This window comes from Saccoglossus kowalevskii, chromosome 17 (genome assembly GCF_978046115.1).
Source record: "Saccoglossus kowalevskii chromosome 17, keSacKowa6.1, whole genome shotgun sequence".
Lineage (NCBI taxonomy): Eukaryota > Metazoa > Hemichordata > Enteropneusta > Harrimaniidae > Saccoglossus > Saccoglossus kowalevskii.
Window position 1 is genome coordinate 16,597,218 of NC_140657.1, and position 20,810 is coordinate 16,618,027.

Consider the following 20,810-nt stretch of genomic DNA (forward strand, 5'->3'; position numbering starts at 1 on the left):
TTATTTGTCCCACGATAACAATATTGCATTTATTAATTAATTAATTAATTAATCCGATTATTTTAGGAAAAAATTCAACTTGTCAGACTACGCTGCCCCACATTGATTGTCGAATTGTGATAAGGTCTACATCAAATTATTGTCAAACAAACATCTAAAAGAGAGCACTTCGTCTACTTTTTGATTTACATTTCGACTTTCCTTCTGTTGAACTGTTTTCAAAACTCCACGTTATGTCAATCAAGCAGCGTATTTTATATTTCACTACTCTTCTTAAATTCAAATACTAGTATTTGAATAGTGAACTGACGCACCTGCGTATGTTTCGAATTCTTTTATAACTCAGAGTGCTGTGCATATTATAAAACACGATTCGCAAGTCGCTTAGATTGCCATGTCCTCCAAGCCAATATAGGGCAGCAAACTTTTAGTTACTGTTCTGAGGTGAAAATATTCGCTCATATACGGACCCACAAGTACACCAAATCGGAAAAATATTACCGATATTTATACCTAAGTTGACCAGAAATAAGACCGATACTTATACCTAAAGTCCAAAAAACTAGACCCATTTCAGGGGCACGTCCCCATTAGGCAAGGTCTATGTATTGCCCTCGGGTTCAAGATATATTATGACCGAATGATGAAACTTTCTCTGTGGTTGTTAGGTTATCAGAGACACGCAACCACACTGCCGCCGGATGAACTCTAGTTGAACCGTCTTCAGTTCACTGCCCTCGTACATGTGTGTTAGAATGTTCGAATTAATGTAAATTAATGCAAATATTTTAAATCCACACACCTGGCATTCAGAAGAAATTCATCCAGACAAGAAACAAGACCAGGTCACGTCAGTGAACAACTTTACTGGTGCCGGCAAACACATCCCCATTGCATTGCGTGGGAGTGACGCGCGTACAGGACACGATATCGTCACGAAACCTGATAAAATACGTAGTGTCTGCTACTAGCAATTTGAGATGAAACGGCGGTCTTTGGCCGAAGTGTTTGACCGAGGGCTGACCTCTCCAGTGTGTGCTATAGGTATCTTGTGTTGCATCCAATTTGCATTTTCGACCCAAGGTAATAATTGTATGACTAATATTTGTTATATATGTGTTCGTTCGATTTTTAATTTTAAAATTGGTAATGAAAAACCAAAAAATACTAGTACAAAAAAAAAAAAAAAAAAACACAAAAAAAAACATGAAACCAGGGGGGAGTTGCATGACACGATTGGTTGCAATAATCGTCTCATTTGTATAAATTAACATTCATGAGCATTGAAAAACTCGTATTTTCAGTAAAATTGTGCCAAAATGCTTTTCGATAACATACATGACAGTTTTAAATTCTATCGTTACGAGCTGAAAAAATAATCGAAAACTGATGTAAAGACGTTTTTTTGAGACGCGTTTTTGATCAGACTCCAGCAAACTGTTGAAAGTAACCACAGGTTTATTCTTTACCCTGTTCATAGCAAATTACGAAATTCATAGAGAATACACGAGATGCACTATTGCTCAAAAATGCTCAAAATGTTTTCAATGGCTTTTATCAGTGACAAGTTACCTAATTAGTATGCATTTCGAGAAATCAGTGTGCATGCACAGTTTGAAATGGGACAATTTCGAAAGCAATAAAATCACTTCAAACTGGCGTTCGTTTGAATTGTTTTGCAATAGATATAATTTTAGACCTTGTATTTTTCTATGAAATGTTGCTAAGTTTGTTTAGGATTATTCTGTAAAGAAATTGCTGAAATCATTTCATCTGTTCGTAAAAGGGGCGTTGTTGCTTTGATGATGGGCTAAGAACGACGGACTATGAACGGCGGACATCGAAACGTTTCATTCAGATCGGATGGCGCCCTCTCGTGCCAATCCCCTTGCATGAAACGTAAAGAACTGTGGCTGTACCGCAGACTGGTGCGGTGGTATGGCTGTTTATTTTAAGTTCTACATGCCATGGGGAAAGCTAAGTGCGATGATGACAGCTCTTTCCGGATTTAGCAACTGACTTTTATTTCATTTATTTATTTGATGTAACTCTTTAGAACCGGGGATCATTATTTGAATAAATAAATAGGAGCTGCATAAATTACAAATCAAATTCGACTTTACGTATGCGTTATAAAATGACACGCCTTTTATACATGGTTTTAAAGTCACTCGCCCTTCACGCCCGTGACTTCAAAACCATGTATAAAGGGCGTGCTGGACCGAATTCTAACTCGCGCAGCTTTGATTTTGAAAATATGTTTTCTGAAAGTCATGGACCTCGTAATGAGAAAAAGATTGCTTTAATATCTGAACAATTGAGCAAAATATCGCCACCACTCGTCGTGTATGTCTTGAAGACGAGGCTTACTTCTAAAGCTTAGCCTCGCTTTGAACTACTTATAATGGCGGCTGTTCGATGAATTGCCGGCCCGGATTGCCGGCTACTCTTTCGTGCTTACAAACTGAAATTGTCAACGTGAATTTATTTGTAAGATGAAATTACAGTGTAAACGGTATGTAAATTGGGTACGCCGAGGAGACGAACGAGCGGAGATTCTGACCTGTGTTGTAACGTGCGGCAGCTTCCCGTTTTATTAGCCCCCACCCGGACTAAGTCCTGGAGGGGGCTTGTAGTTTCGCCTTCGTCAGTCAGTCCGTCAGTCAGTCCGTCAGTCAGTCCGTCCGTCCGTTGTGATTTATCTCTGGACCGATTTTTTTTGAAACTTGGTACAAAGACAAAGTGGTCAACCATAAATGTGCACGTCAATTTATTTTCCCCTATTCGATCAAATATGGTCGTCTGGCGGCCAATCTTTAATGCCAAAATTCAGTCAGATTCCGTCCTTGTGTGTCCATCGTCATTTCTCGGAGATGGCTTGACCGATTTTGTTGTGACTTGTTACAAATACAAAGGGACCACCCATACGGATTCATGTTATTTTCCTTTTTTGAAATGATCAAATAAGGCAGACTGGCAGCTATTTTGATTGTTAATCATGGCTTTTGTCTATCCATTGATATTTCTCAGAGATGTCTTGACTGATTTCAATGATACTAGGTACAAAGACACAGTGAGGAGGTATACATATTCACATGGATTTATTTCCTGATTTGATAAAATATGGCTGTCTGGTGGCCATTTTGAATGGCAAAGTCCTGTGTCCATCATTTCTCAGAAATGCCTGGACCGAGACTTGGTACAAAGACAGTGACCACTGGTACAGATGCGCATTGATTTATTTTTTCAAGGAATCGATTGATGAGCTCATTTGCATATTTAATTATTAATTTGAATTCTTGTTAATATCTTGTGAACTAATAGTCCAAATCAGACCAAACTTGGTCAAGACTTGATTTGTCAATATAAGATATGTGCTATGCAATATTGAGTTAATTAATTGGCATGGCAGCCCCCAGGGTTGAATTTCGGCTTTCCCATGAATCATTCCTGGGGGGAAAAGATGTATAATAAGGTTATTATGAAAATACTGCAAAGTATGCACTGAGACAGTATGCGATCACCTCGACCTCTGCTGCGTGCGAGTTGATACTCCCGCTATACTGTCTTCGTGCATACTTTGCAGTATCCTCATAATAACCTCATAATCTTTGCAGATTAACTGATGTAAAATTCAATCTTGCTTATTTGAACACAAGGGTATAATAGTTTGTTTATTCTGTATTCTAGCTCAGTCTTGTTCACCTGGACAGTTCCAATGTAGTACACTTTGTATACCCGTTTCATGGGTGTGTGATGGAGAGGCTGATTGCCAAGATGCACAGGATGAAAAAGACTGTGGTATGTTAATGCTAGCATATAAAGAGCATATAATAGAAGGAGTTTTCTATTTTTTTCACAACAGTGAACATGTCGTACTTTACCCATAATCCTTTGCTGGGTTACCATAACTACGGTATATAATATTCTTGGAATGACAAGAAAGTGATAAACATTCAATCCTTTGAGTACCAGATATTTTTCCCGCCTAAAGTTCAGGGCCAATATTTTCACATTTTGTAAAATTATGTATAAAATATCATAATTTTGAACCATACAGTCAGTTTCAGATATTACTTTTAGTTTTTGATCAAAAAGTTTTCCAGTTTTCATCAACTTTTCACGTCTGGAGGAGCAGACTATACTACAATGTTATTGTAGATAGTGCCAAAAATTAACAATGACGTTCAAACGTAAACTTACTCTATACAAAACCTTGTTGAGTGATGTTGATTGAAGTCTGTAATATGATAATTTGTTTCTCAACAGAGATGAAAGATTGCCAAGATGATGAATTTAGATGTACAAATGGACGGTGCATTTCCCATGATCTGCATTGCGATCAAACTGACGATTGTGGAGATGCAACTGATGAGCAGGAATGTGGTAAGATTAAAGTGCTTTGCTAAAGTAGAATGGTCTGTTATAGGTTTTTGGTCCTTTAAAAAAAAATTATACGATGATGCATGTTTGCAATTTTGTGACAAAATCCTAAAATTGTGGTGTGTGCTGGTAGTTTCCTGTTTGTAAGACATTATCATAATGAACAAATAAAACTGAGTGTATGTAACCCAGGATTATACCGATAAGACTGAATAAAAGTGTTTCTGCAAACATTAAAAATAAAAATAGGGTGTGTATTGGTTGTATATTTTCATATTTTAATTATTCCTCATTTGACACATAGGAAAACGTACATTTGAAAACAGGGACTTGTAATTTCTTGCTTATGCCGATTCAAAATTGACATTCTGGTATTGTCATGTTCTGACAATGGCTGATGGCCATTTTGTTTTTAACAAATGGTGTTTTTGGAGCCATATTGCTAACATGGCTGGACTGATCATGTTGAGACTTGCACATGCATCATATAGTGCAAGGACTTGTCATCGATAATAAATTAATTAATTGTGCTAAAACCCGGTTATCAATCTATTATGGTGAATAATTGTTATTCATGACAACTTAAAAGACAATGGTGTTATTGTAATATTTGTTGTGTTTAGTGTCGACGTGTAGCAGTGAAGATTTCACCTGTTTATCTGACGGAAGATGTCTTCCAATTAGTTGGGTATGTGATGGCGATGACGACTGCGCTGATGGATTAGATGAATTGCACTGTGGTCAGTTACACTTCTTCTACTTACTGTAGAATATTTCATTTTTGCTTGGAATTAAACTTCGCTGAAGGAGTGAATTCACTACGTTCAATTACCAACCATAGACTCCGGTCAGTCAAAATGACTATTTTGAACTGTAGGCATTAATCAGGGTTTCTGCCGGTGACTGAGAGATAGAATCTAGGTCAGGGGAAGCCCCATGACCTCAAGATTCTTTTACCCCCTTGCGTCACGAACCAACGTGACCGAGGCCACATGGCAGTGCCATAGGTAGCCGTCAATCACTCTGATTTTTTTCTCCGCCTCGAGTGGAGATGAAATCTAGCGAGCTCTGCTAGATCGCCTACTTAGTCGAGCGGAGCTTATCATATGAGTGATTGTCCGTCGTCGTCTGTGTCGATGTTTTACATTTTCGACTTCTTCTTGAAAACTAAAAGTCTGAATGCTTTGATACTTGGTGTATATGTACCTTGGATAGACCTCTCTTAGATTTGTTCATTTCATGATGATATCTTCAATTCTCTAAATTTGGTGAATATTTTTGGTAAAAAGTGATATTTTCAACTTATTGTTGAAAACCGCAAGTCTGATTGTTTTGATACTATACATATTGTTCATTTTCTAATATCTTCTGTTCTTTAATTGAAATGTGCATTGCTAACAGCGGTGCTATCTCAGTCGAGAGGCTGCTTGTTTTTTTTTTCCTGTCCGGGTTTCTAGCTTGGGTTGTTGACGCTGCACGGCATCTGACATTGTAGCTGGTTGGTTTCGCGGCGGTACATGTACCTTTTACAACTGTATTTCGTTATCCCCCCCCCCCCCCCTGCTGATTGGAGGGCATCCTCACAGGCTGTTTTTTTCAGGCGGTGGTTTACCCGATTTTTACCGACTGCAGCGAGGCTGTGCCCCTGGAGGCTTTCCTCCTATGGGGCCCGTTGCAGGTCCCTTTTTGTGGACCCTTCCTCGAGGGCTTTGGTCGAAGGACTGTCGGGGCAATTGCGTCCCTGGCAGGCCGGGTAGATCAGACGCAGACGGACCGAGCTGTCTACACTGCGTCCCCTTGGTGGGCAAGCAGGAAGAAACTTGAAAGCATGTTTGCATTCAAACACGTTTCTTCCGTTTCTTCCAGCCGTGGCTCTCCCACTAATTTTGGGTGAGGCAGAGGCTCAGGCTAATTGCACCAGGCCTCCTCTGCAGCCTTGGGCACTGAATGCCAACGGGGAGCTGGCAGCCAAGCCTCCGATCTCGGGGCAGGGCTTTCATGGCAGGGCACACGTTGACCCCCGCTACTTTCAGCCACCTAGGGTTCGCCACGCGGTAACGATACAACGGTAACGAATTTATTCTTGTGTCCGGTCTCCGCTGTGGGTTTTGACTCCCTTCTTACCGACCCACGGGCGTCCCCTCAGGGATCCGACCCTGTCATGAGACGCACAGTCGAACATGCCCCCTCTCACATATTTTAAGTGAATGGAAACTTAGTTCGCTCGTGTCCGATACAGCCGGTACTCCGGGCGGTCCCTCAGAGTCTTCCATCCGTAATGACTTGGTGAGCCACGCTTTTGGGGTGATACAGAGTATCATCGATCCCAGTGATACGATGTAAAGACCCCCACCCTTGATCAGGGGCGTCTGGATCCAAAACAACCCAGTCGGCACGTCTCTCCCTGTCCGTCGGAGTGGGGTGCAGAGCACGCAAACAGTGTTGATGGGCGGCCGTTGGTCAGTCGCGAAGGACATAACGCTTAAGGCCCCCGGGTGGGGAAGACATTAGGCAACACTTCCCACTGGACCAAACGCTACCCGGTCGGTGTGGTTTCAGGATCAGACCCCCATAGCGTGGGATGAGACCAAAACGCCCCCAACCAGATTCCAAGGCTCCTTCCCCAGACCCTGGTAACACGAATTTCCGTTGGGCAAACCGGGCAAAAGGGGACAGCCGCGTTCCATGGGCGCTCTTGCCAATCGGAAGACGACCCATCCAGCCCTGAGGGCAGAGTTGTTTGAGCGCATTATTGTGCGCGCCCAGGACTCTGGAGACCTCGGAGACAGAACGCACTAGCCTGCTAGACCAGGCGACACTTTTCTGGTGGACCACCGCACATCTACGTGCAACACCCCCTAGTGTCACATGGCTCTCTTGGCCAGGGCCACTACTGTGCTATGAGACGCGGCCTTAGACACGTGTGTTTTCACCGACAACCTGAGTCAGGGGGAGGTACGTCCCCACCTCAGTGACGCAGACTGGAATCTTCCGCCCTCTTTGTTCAGGGAATGGTGGGTACAGTCTCGGAGCTTCGGAGTGCAATGAACCAGAGGGTTCAGATCGTTGGCCCTGCCAAGGGCAAGCGAATGTCACCCCAAGCACAGAAAACAAAACACCCTAGGGAGTCGTCCGCTAGCCAGAGTCAGCCAGGAGGCAAGCGCTCATACCCTTCCATGGGAGGGAAGAGTAGTGGCGCGCCCCCAGGGAGGAAAGAGCGAGGTGGTGGCTCCTCACCCTCCCTGGGCAGACGTCTACCCCGGCAGCGGGGGAAGCGTGTTTGACGCTCACCTCTGCAACCGGGGGGACAGGCATGTGTTCGGCGAGTGGCCAGGTCACAACTTAGTTACTACTTCAGGCCTTGGGGAACTCGCCTCGTGGGAGAAGAGAGCATCCCCCTCACAACTGCCGAACCCATGGCCGCATATACCTGTCGTACAGTTTGCGCAAGTGTAGTCCAGTTTGGAGACAGCGGGTGACCGATCCCTGGACCTTTCCAGGTAGTGACATCCTGTTACGGGATACCGCTGAAATCTCCATTTCCCCCCGTCAGTGTCTCCCCTGTTGAGCACTGCCAAGGGACTCCCGCAAGGCGAAAGCAATCAGACAGGAAGTAGCAGTTTGCTGGGAAAAGATGCCATACACAGGGTACATCAGTCGGAACTAAAGCCAGGCTTCTACCCAAATGTGTTTGTAGTACCAAATCTGCAAGTGGCAGGCGTTCAGTTCTGGACCTAGGAGACTGAATCAGTACGTGCTCCTCGATCGGTTGCACATGGAGACACCATTCAGGGTTCTTCTCTCCATCCATCGTTTTGACTGGCTAGCCCCATTAGACTTAAGCGGGACCTACCTGCACATACCGATACACCCAGCGAGTTGCCATCTCCTTTGAATCGCCCAGCTGGGCCAAGTATTCAAATTTCAGGTGCCCCCCCCTATATGGGTTAGGCACAGCGCCCTACGTGTTAACCAGAGTGATGAAACAGATAGTGCTGCTGCTTCACCAGATGTCAGTACACCTCAATCCGTACCCGGACTACTGGTTACCAACAACCCGGGCAAGGGATTAATAGCCAAACGCGTCAGGCTAACACAGGATTTACTTCACCAGTTAGGCTCGTTAGTAAATCGACAAGTCCCACCTCGACCCAACGCGCAGTTGGTGTCCCTGGGCATGGAGTTTTGACACAAAGGTAAGCTTGGCTTAGCTATTTCAAGCTTGTTGCTTAGTGCTTAGCAGCCTCGCTGAATGCTTAGTCAGCGTTCCCTCAGTGTCCCTCCGTGAACTAATGCGGATCATCGGAATGATGACCTTGGTTCAAAGGGTCGTTCTCCAGGCCGCACTACGCAGCCGCCCGGTATAACACTTGTTATAACGCCAAGCTCTCAGATCTCGGACCAAGTGAAGGAAGCCCTGCCCTGGTGGTCGTCACTGGCCAACCTCGGGCAGAGGGGGACCCCCTTGGACCCGCTCGCCGCAGGTACGACTCTGGTAACAGATTCCTCCCCCAGGGTTGGGGAGTGCATCTATTGGACGAACAAGCCCAAGGATATGGCTCCCGCATTACTTTCGGGACTACCATATCAATCGTCTCGAACTGAGAGCAGCGTACTTAGCACTACCATCCTTTCAACCTGTACTTCCAGACCAGAGTCCTGCTCCGCACAGACAACGCAGCGGTGGTCTACTTCAAGAAGGAGGGGGGACGCATTCCCCATCGTTGTCAGTCCTAGCAGAGCAAAATCCTCCTTTGGTGCCTGGAATACAATGTGGAGCTAACTGCACACCACCTTCCAGGGGTGAGGAACAGTCTGGCGACGCCCTTTCAGGGCGACTCAGTCTCCAGAACATGGAGTGGCTGATACCCCAGTGGGTAGCCTCCAGGCCGTTTCGGCTGTGGACGGTCAAAGGTTAGACCGGTTTGCCGCACCCCGGAACACCAAGCTCCCGATGTACGTAACACTCCTGACTCCAGGAGCCTTGGCCAGGGTTGCTTTGCTACCCGCGGACCCACTTTGTTGTGTATGCCTTTCCTCCCTTCCCGCTAGTTCACTGGGCACCGGAGAAAACTTTGACAGGTGCACACCTGCATATTATCATTGGTCGCACCCAATTGGCCATCAGGGCCTAGTTTCCACTTCTGTCGGAAACAATAGTCGAAACACCAGCAGTGCTTCCGGACTTACCGGACCTGCAGTCCCAACCAGACGGCGCACTACCAAACGAGCCCAGCGGGTATCACTTACACGCATAGAGGCTCTCATTAGACCTGCACATACGAAAGCTTTATCTGAGCGGGCTGCCAACGTCCTGGTCAGGGTGAACTGGGATTCCACCAATGCAGCCTACATTTCTAGGCTGCGAGCATACATTGGTTAGTGTAGCGAAAGGGAGATTGATTGATACCATCCCTCTATTGGCAATGTAACAGGCTCCTTCGTCCACCTGTTTGACGAAGTGGGTTTGTCCTACGCAGCGATCGTTGGCTACAGGTCGGCCTTGTCCCCCACCATTCAAACGTATGGGAACAAGACGATTGTCCTACTATTAGGAGACTATTTACTTCTTTCCAGACGCTGAGACCACATACAACTCTGACTACTTGTTGGCTGTGTTGTCCGCTCTAAGCAGACAGCCCTTTGAGCCTCTCTGTTCAGCACCACTCAAATTTTTGACGTGGAAAATAGTCTTTCTACTGACCCTCGCTTCAGGTAGGCGTCGGCCAGAGCTGGGGGCATTGTCCTTCTCGGATGATGAACCGCCGTTATGGACAATCAAGTTGTGCTAAAGACACGAATCGGGTTTCTCGCCTAGAACCAAATCCCAGGACACTATCCTCACCCGATCGTCATCCCCCGGCTGTCAAATTTTGTCTGCCCGGAGGGTCAGGAGGAATTGCTTCTCTACCCGGTTCGAGCACGGAGTTGCCACCAAACCGTACTAGGATTTGGAACGGGGTGCCAGGCACACATCTTTGTGTTATGGCCCAGGCAGGCAGGATAGGCCGGCCTCCCCAACTACCATAAGCAGGTGGTTTACTGCGACTGTATTAGAGGTCTAATACTTTATATTCCTCAACACTGAGCTCGCAGAGACACCAAGTACGAGCGCATGAAGTCTGTGCGATGGCTAAGGGTCTCTCTAGGTTGGGTCCCGTCGTAGCAGGTCAGTCTTGGTTTGCTGACCAAGCCCAAACAACCGCTAGGGTCCCTGCGCATAGGCAATAAGTCAGTCCGGCATTTTATGCGGACAGATTTCTCTACCATCAGCACTCCCCTGGGAGCTCCCAGGTCCCGCTTTACGGTCTATGCCCTCATGCAAAACTGTTTCGGTCTTTACTTCGAAAGCTTACTAACCCCCCCCCCCCCCCGAATTTGGTTGGGGTTTAGCTTTCTCGGGCACACCGAACCCTGTCACCGTAGCAGCATTTTGGCTCCTTGCTCCAGGGACAGCACAGGCAAGGTAAGACACCACCCTTTTTTGGGTCTTAACTCGGGTGTTGAGTTTGTTTTCATCCCGGACTGGGAAAGGACTTCATTTTTCTGTTTGCTCGGAAAAACCCACCACCTATCGGTGTCTGACTCTGCCTACAGTTCAAAATAGTCATTTTGACTGACCGGAGTCTATGGTGGGTAATTGAACGTAGTGAATTTAGGCGAGGGTTCTCCGGACCCGCCTATTCACATAGTTCATACCCACCATAGACTCCACCCCCCAACCTCCCCACTCTTTCCGTCGCTTTGGTCTAAGTTCTTGAGGTGGAGAGAAAGGAACCAGAGTGATTGACGGCTACCTATGGCACTGCCATGTGGCCTCGGTCACATGGGTTCTGGACGTAAGGGGTAAAAGAATCTTGAGGTCATGGGGCTTCTCCTGACCTAGATTCTATCTCTTTGTCACCGGCAGAATCGCTGATTAATGCCTACAGTTCAAAATAGTTATTTTGACTGACCGGAGTCTATGGTGGGTATGAACTATGTGAATAGGCGGGTTCGGAGAACCTTCGCCTAATTCAGTGAAAATAGTATCCAGCGAATATACATTTTTTTTATATGTTTTACATTCAACTTGTCAAAAATCAGTGAAAATAAATTCCATACAAAATGCTAAAATAAAATATTCTACAGTATTCTTTTATGATTATGTTGCATTACAAATGAGGCAATTCAATAATTAGAATATTTAAACACTCCATCCATCAAGAAACCTATCTTCAACAGTTGTATAACAGACATGCAGTAAAAACATTACATCGGGTATCAACGTCTTACCATATTAGGAAGTGAAAATTTCAAATATGAAACTATTATGCAACATTTTGGAAAACAAAGTTACAATAATCAATTCATTAGATTTGGAAGGTGTATAATAGTAAGGTTATTAAATAGAAACTGTGAATGGTAATTATTGACATCTTCTCTACCTACTTTTCACAAACTGAAAATATTCTCACCATGTTAAAGCCGAGGAGTCCTCGCCTACGCATGCGTCAGGTGGCCATAGCGTGTCATTGTTTACAAACAGCATCTACCCATGAGCCCTTTGCGTTTTTAGCGTGTGTTGTTATCATCGCTTGGAACTTGATTCCTGCGCGTACGCAGGTGACGACACTCTCGCTTTAAGTAAATTAACATCTATTACACTATCACATTGTTCTGGTATCTTTTAAAAAAAAAAAAATCAAGACTGTAATTTTTGCACTGTTACTGAATCGGCATAATATGCTGTCTTTTTTTCAGAACACCTCGACAACAATTGTGAACCATCAATGTTCCAATGCAAATATAGTTGTATTCCATTAAGATGGATTTGTGATGGTGAAGCAGACTGCCATGAAGGCACAGATGAGGAGAACTGTAGTAAGTACAAGGGAACAGGGGCACAGCGCCCTCATGCCATGGCCATGCGCCCCCTTACCCTTACCCTACCAATCACAGGCAAGTTGTTCAGTGGGTTTAATATGTTAACTAGTGTAATTGCTATATTCTGTAGGTGATATTTGTAACGATGATAACTATCAGTGCGGCTCCGGTGAGTGTATACCCAAATACTGGCAATGTGACGGCACTAGTGACTGTGATGATGCTTCAGATGAAAACTGTAGTAAGTATTCTAAAAGGAATCAAAGGAATTAGTATTGCACGAGTAGTTTCAAAACACTATAGGGGTTACATTTTGAGTGTAATTGAATTAAACCCAAGTAGAAACATCATATAAACTTGATTATGATACTTGTATAGCATAGGGTTAAAAGCTATGCTACAGTTTATACAACATGTGCATCATCTTTTAATTGTAAAATAATTGTTGAGCTACGCAAGCTGGATTAAAGATTAATAAATTGTAAATGGAAAATTTCAACAGTTTTACCTATTAAAGGTGGTTAGCATTGTGTATTAGAAATGTCTGTATAAAATAGAATATTTTATTTGACACGAAATAATGTACGAAATTACATAACTTATGGCCAAAAACCAACTATCACAACTTCGAGTTTCTATAGTTGATTTCACCAGTTTTTGGTGAATTTCCCCATATACCCCATTTTTGTTAATTCATGTATATGTTGTGTAACTGCCAGATGAATAATAGCACATTGATGAAATCAGAAAAAAATTACCTGGATGCACACTGTGCACCTAATATGTGTACTCACAATCCACTAATTGCATTCTCTCATTGATCACTTGCTAATGTGGCTCCTCCACAGCTGATGAGTAGAAACATGGTTGAGTCCAGAGAGCTCAGTTATAAGGGGGTAGGACATGCTGTGGTTGATCATGTGGGTTTGAACACCATGGCTGGCCTAATTTAAAATAAATAACTCTCCTCAATTACAGACATTATTAAATAACTCCTCTATTACAGACATTATTAAATAACTCCTCTATTACAGACATTAAAAATAACTCCTCAATTACACACATTAAAAATAACTCTCCTCAATTACAGACATTAAAAATAACTCTCCTCAATTACAGACATTAAAAAATAACTCTCAATTACAGACATTAGAAATAACTCTCCTCAATTACAGACATTAGAAATAACTATCCTCTATTACAGACATTAAAAATAACTCCTCTATTACAGACATTAAAAATAACTATCCTCAATTACAGACATTAAAAATAACTCTCCTCTATTACAGACATTAAAAATAACTCCTCAATTACACACATTAAAAATAACTATCCTCAATTACAGACATTAGAAATAACTATCCTCAATTACAGACATTAGAAATAACTCTCCTCAATTACAGACATTAGAAATAACTATCCTCTATTACAGACATTAAAAATAACTCCTCTATTACAGACATTAAAAATAACTATCCTCAATTACAGACATTAAAAATAACTCTCCTCTATTACAGACATTAAAAATAACTATCCTCAATTACAGACATTAAAAACAACTCTCCTCAATTACAGACATTAAAAATAACTCTCCTCAATTACAGACATTAAAAATAACTCTCCTCAATTACAGACATTAAAAATAACTCTCCTCAATTACAGACATTAAAAATAACTCTCCTCAATTACAGACATTAAAAATAACTCTCCTCAATTACAGACATTAAAAATAACTATCCTCAATTAGACATTAAAAATAACTCTCCTCTATTACAGACATTAAAAATAACTATCCTCAATTACAGACATTAAAAATAACTATCCTCAATTACAGACATTAAAAACAACTCTCCTCAATTACAGACATTAAAAATAACTATCCTCAATTACAGACATTAGAAATAACTATCCTCAATTACAGACATTAAAAATAACTCTCCTCAATTACAGACATTAAAAACAACTCTCCTCAATTACAGACATTAAAAACAACTCTCCTCAATTACAGACATTAAAAAATAACTCTCCTCTATTACAGACATTAAAAAATAACTCTCCTCTATTACAGACATTAAAAAATAACTCTCCTCAATTACAGACATTAGAAATAACTATCCTCAATTACAGACATTAGAAATAACTATCCTTAATTACAGACATTAAAAAATAACTCTCCTCAATTACAGACACTCCTCAATTACAGACACTCCTCAATTACAGACACTCCTCAATTACAGACACTCCTCAATTAGACATTAAAAATAACTATCCTCAATTAGACATTAAAAAATAACTATCCTCAATTACAGACATTAGAAATAACTATCCTCAATTACAGACATTAAAAATAACTATCCTCAATTACAGACATTAAAAATAACTATCCTCAATTACAGACATTAAAAATAACTCTTCTCTATTACAGACACTCCTCAATTACAGACACTCCTCAATTAGACATTAAAAAATAACTATCCTCAATTACAGACATTAAAAATAACTCTCCTCTATTACAGACATTAAAAATAACTCTCCTCAATTAGACATTAAAAAATAACTCTCCTCAATTACAGACATTATTAAATAACTCCTCTATTACAGACATTAAAAATAACTCCTCAATTACACACATTAAAAATAACTCTCCTCAATTAGACATTAAAAAATAACTCTCCTCAATTACAGACATTAAAAAATAACTCTCAATTACAGACATTAAAAAATAACTCTCAATTACAGACATTAGAAATAACTATCCTCAATTACAGACATTAGAAATAACTATCCTCAATTACAGACATTAAAAAATAACTCTCCTCAATTACAGACATTAAAAATAACTCTCCTCTATTACAGACATTAAAAATAACTCTCCTCTATTACAGACATTAAAAATAACTCTCCTCAATTACAGACATTAAAAATAACTATCCTCAATTACAGACATTAAAAATAACTCTCCTCAATTACAGACATTAAAAATAACTATCCTCAATTACAGACATTAAAAACAACTCTCCTCAATTACAGACATTAAAAATAACTCTCCTCAATTACAGACATTAAAAACAACTCTCCTCAATTACAGACATTAAAAACAACTCTCCTCAATTACAGACATTAAAAATAACTCTCCTCAATTACAGACATTAAAAATAACTCTCCTCAATTACAGACATTAAAAATAACTCTCCTCAATTAGACATTAAAAATAACTATCCTCAATTACAGACATTAGAAATAACTATCCTCTATTACAGACATTAGAAATAACTATCCTCTATTACAGACATTAGAAATAACTATCCTCTATTACAGACATTAGAAATAACTCTCCTCAATTACAGACATTAGAAATAACTCTCCTCAATTACAGACATTAAAAACAACTCTCCTCAATTACAGACATTAAAAACAACTCTCCTCTATTACAGACATTAAAAAATAACTCTCCTCTATTAGACACTCCTCAATTACAGACACTCCTCAATTAGACATTAAAAAATAACTATCCTCAATTACAGACATTAAAAAATAACTATCCTCAATTACAGACATTAGAAATAACTATCCTCAATTACAGACATTAGAAATAACTATCCTCAATTACAGACATTAAAAATAACTCTCCTCAATTACAGACATTAAAAACAACTCTCCTCAATTACAGACATTAAAAACAACTCTCCTCTATTACAGACATTAAAAAATAACTCTCCTCTATTAGACACTCCTCAATTACAGACACTCCTCAATTAGACATTAAAAAATAACTATCCTCAATTACAGACATTAAAAAATAACTATCCTCAATTACAGACATTAGAAATAACTATCCTCAATTACAGACATTAGAAATAACTATCCTCAATTACAGACATTAAAAATAACTCTCCTCAATTACAGACATTAAAAACAACTCTCCTCAATTACAGACATTAAAAACAACTCTCCTCTATTACAGACATTAAAAAATAACTCTCCTCTATTAGACACTCCTCAATTACAGACACTCCTCAATTAGACATTAAAAAATAACTATCCTCAATTAGACATTAAAAAATAACTATCCTCAATTACAGACATTAAAAAATAACTATCCTCAATTACAGACATTAGAAATAACTATCCTCAATTACAGACATTAGAAATAACTATCCTCTATTACAGACATTAAAAATAACTCTCCTCAATTACAGACATTAAAAAATAACTATCCTCAATTAGACATTAAAAATAACTCTCCTCTATTACAGACACTCCTCAATTACAGACACTCCTCAATTAGACATTAAAAAATAACTATCCTCAATTACAGACATTAAAAATAACTCTCCTCTATTACAGACACTCCTCAATTAGACACTCCTCAATTACAGACACTCCTCAATTACAGACATTAAAAAATAACTATCCTCAATTACAGACATTAAAAAATAACTCTCCTCAATTACAGACATTAGAAATAACTCTCCTCAATTACAGACATTAAAAATAACTATCCTCAATTACAGACATTAAAAACAACTCTCCTCTATTACAGACATTAAAAATAACTATCCTCAATTACAGACATTAAAAACAACTCTCCTCAATTACAGACATTAAAAAATAACTCTCCTCTATTACAGACATTAAAAATAACTATCCTCAATTACAGACATTAAAAACAACTCTCCTCAATTACAGACATTAAAAATAACTCTCCTCAATTACAGACATTAAAAACAACTCTCCTCAATTACAGACATTAAAAACAACTCTCCTCAATTACAGACATTAAAAACAACTCTCCTCAATTACAGACATTAAAAATAACTCTCCTCAATTACAGACATTAAAAACAACTCTCCTCAATTACAGACATTAAAAATAACTCTCCTCAATTAGACATTAAAAATAACTATCCTCAATTACAGACATTAAAAATAACTCTCCTCTATTACAGACATTAAAAATAACTATCCTCAATTACAGACATTAAAAACAACTCTCCTCAATTACAGACATTAAAAAATAACTCTCCTCAATTACAGACATTAGAAATAACTATCCTCAATTACAGACATTAAAAATAACTATCCTCAATTACAGACATTAAAAACAACTCTCCTCAATTACAGACATTAAAAATAACTATCCTCAATTACAGACATTAAAAACAACTCTCCTCTATTACAGACATTAAAAATAACTCTCCTCAATTACAGACATTAAAAATAACTCTCCTCTATTACAGACATTAAAAATAACTCTCCTCTATTACAGACATTAAAAATAACTATCCTCAATTACAGACATTAAAAATAACTCTCCTCTATTACAGACATTAAAAAACAACTCTCCTCAATTACAGACATTAAAAAATAACTCTCCTCTATTACAGACATTAAAAAATAACTCTCCTCGATTACAGACATTAAAAACAACTCTCCTCAATTACAGACATTAAAAATAACTATCCTCAATTACAGACATTAAAAATAACTATCCTCAATTACAGACATTAGAAATAACTCTCCTCAATTACAGACATTAAAAAACAACTCTCCTCAATTACAGACATTAAAAAATAACTCTCCTCTATTACAGACATTAAAAAATAACTCTCCTCTATTACAGACATTAAAAAACAACTCTCCTCAATTACAGACATTAAAAAATAACTCTCCTCTATTACAGACATTAAAAAATAACTCTCCTCTATTACAGACATTAAAAATAACTATCCTCAATTACAGACATTAAAAACAACTCTCCTCAATTACAGACATTAAAAATAACTATCCTCAATTACAGACATTAGAAATAACTATCCTCAATTACAGACATTAGAAATAACTATCCTCAATTACAGACATTAAAAACAACTCTCCTCTATTACAGACACTCCTCAATTACAGACACTCCTCAATTACAGACATTAAAAATAACTATCCTCAATTACAGACATTAAAAATAACTATCCTCAATTACAGACATTAGAAATAACTATCCTCAATTACAGACATTAAAAATAACTATCCTCAATTACAGACACTCCTCAATTACAGACACTCCTCAATTACAGACATTAAAAATAACTATCCTCAATTACAGACATTAGAAATAACTCTCCTCAATTACAGACATTAGAAATAACTATCCTCAATTACAGACACTCCTCAATTACAGACACTCCTCAATTACAGACACTCCTCAATTAGACATTAAAAAATAACTATCCTCAATTACAGACATTAAAAATAACTCTCCTCTATTACAGACACTCCTCAATTACAGACACTCCTCAATTACAGACACTCCTCAATTAGACATTAAAAAATAACTATCCTCAATTACAGACATTAAAAATAACTCTCCTCTATTACAGACATTAAAAATAACTCTTCTCAATTACAGACATTGCAATTTCACTAAAGGCACACATTATTAGCCAAGGAGCAAAGTCTTTTTTTTTTACAATAGTTGCCAGTTCACAATTTATGTAAAGTCATCTGTAGCAATTAAACTTAACATGTGAATATAATTGTGGTCAGTTTACAATTGGCATAAAGACAGACGGGTTTATGGGAATAAATGATTGACAGAATAGTGGGTCACATGACAAAACTCCTGGTACAAGTATGTTTGTGTTAACATTATGCATGTTCAGGGCATGCATTTGGTGGTTTGCGGTTGAATTTCTCGCTGTGAATTAAGTCGCAAAATTATCAAATAATATATTTACAGGGTATTTACTCCTCGTATTTTTTATTGTATTTTCAGCAATTGCTGATACTTCACAATGTTTGCAGACACAATTTGAATGCAGCAATGGGAACTGTGTGTTGATGGAATACGTCTGTAATGGACATGATGATTGTGGTGATCAAAGTGATGAAAATTGTGGTAAGTAGTCCATGGAATGTAGTAATAATTTTGTTCGGCAAGACTTTGTTTATTCCGTGTTTCTCAGGTTTTTATAAGCCAGTTTTTTTGAGGAGGGCGGGAAAACAAATAAAATTAATTTTTTTTTCCATTAGATTTGTATGATTCTCAAAGAATTGTAAGTGAGATCATTGATCGGACAGATGAAATAAAATTGTATTCCATGTATAACCTTGTTTTTCATCTGCGTGAGACTTCGGTACTTTGATCATGGATTTGTTATGCGGCGGGCGGTACAAAAATGAAGATAAAAATAATATTTTTTTAGCAATTTTTTGTGCTTACAAGTCGGCGGGCGCGAGAAATTATGCAAAAATAAAATTTTCATTTTCGGCTCCTGTTCATTCGCCGGGTACGCAAAACAAAGGATAATAAAAGTCTGACCTTATCAGGATGTTGAGTATAAAAAATACAGTCGCTGTTGAAATCATGAAAACAAAATCAAGGATTGGAATAAAAAAAAAAGTTGCTCATACTTAAAGATGAGAAAATATTCTAAAAGAATATCTTGTGTATTACTGGTTTGAGTGGTTGTCGTATTTCATCATTCATTTTTCTTAGGACATAACGAATGTGATGATGATAATGGTGGATGCAGTCACATTTGTGTTACTATCCCAACGTCATACCGTTGTGAGTGTCCTCTAGGATTTTCACTTGGACTTGATAATCATACATGTCAAGGTAAGAATGATAGAAGGTTCTCATCACATTGCACATCCTTGTCGCATTGTGCATTCAAATTCTTGTGTGCATTTTCATCCCATTACATTGTGCGTTCTCGTCCCATCACATTGTGCATTCTCGTCCCATCACATTGTGCATTCTCGTCCCATCACATTGTGCATTTTTGTCCCATCACATTGTGCGTTCTCGTCCCACCACATTGTGCGTTCTCGTCTCATCACATTGTGCATTCTCGTGCCATCACATTGTGCATTCTCGTGCCATCACATTGTGCATTCTCGTGCCATCACATTGTGCATTCTCGTGCCATCACATTGTGCATTTTCGTGCCATCACATTGTGCATTTTCGTGCCATCACATTGTGCATTTTCGTGCCATCACATTGTGCATTTTCGTGCCATCACATTGTGCATTTTCGTGCCATCACATTGTGCATTTTCGTGCCATCACATTGTGCATTTTCGTGCCATTACATTGTGCATTTTCGTGCCATCACATTGTGCATTCTCGTCCCATCACATTGTGCATTCTCGTCCCATCACATTGTGCATTCTCGTCCCATCACATTGTGCATTCTCGTCCCATCACATTGTGCATTCTCGTCCCATCACATTGTGCATTCTCGTCCCATCACATTGTGCATTCTCGTCCCATCACTTTGTGCATTCTCGTCCCATCACTTTGTGCATTCTCGTCCCATCACTTTGTGCATTCTCGTCCCATCACTTTGTGCATTCTCGTCCCATCACGTTGTGCCTTCTCGTCCCATCACATTGTACATTCTTGTCTCGCATACATTCTAGTCTCATCACATCACATTCATCTCATTGTGTAATTCCTTTTTGTTGTGTCAATCCTAATCACTCTTCACATTGACTTCTTGTTATTGTAAATTATAGAAATTCGGTTCAAGTTAATAAATTAAGTGTACAATGATTTTTTT

General features: G+C 39.4%; 1 protein-coding gene across 1 annotated transcript; it reads left to right on the forward strand.

Annotated features, from left to right (window-relative positions):
- Nucleotides 1-813: 813 nt before the first annotated feature.
- Nucleotides 814-20,792, forward strand: LOC146732689 (uncharacterized). Its single transcript, XM_085491903.1, has 9 exons — nucleotides 814-1,083; nucleotides 3,691-3,801; nucleotides 4,270-4,386; nucleotides 5,007-5,123; nucleotides 12,127-12,246; nucleotides 12,380-12,490; nucleotides 19,018-19,140; nucleotides 19,741-19,863; nucleotides 20,767-20,792. The coding sequence occupies exons 1-9, from the start codon at nucleotides 981-983 to the stop codon at nucleotides 20,790-20,792; spliced, it is 951 nt and encodes a 316-aa protein (XP_085348029.1). The 5' UTR covers nucleotides 814-980.
- Nucleotides 20,793-20,810: the final 18 nt, after the last annotated feature.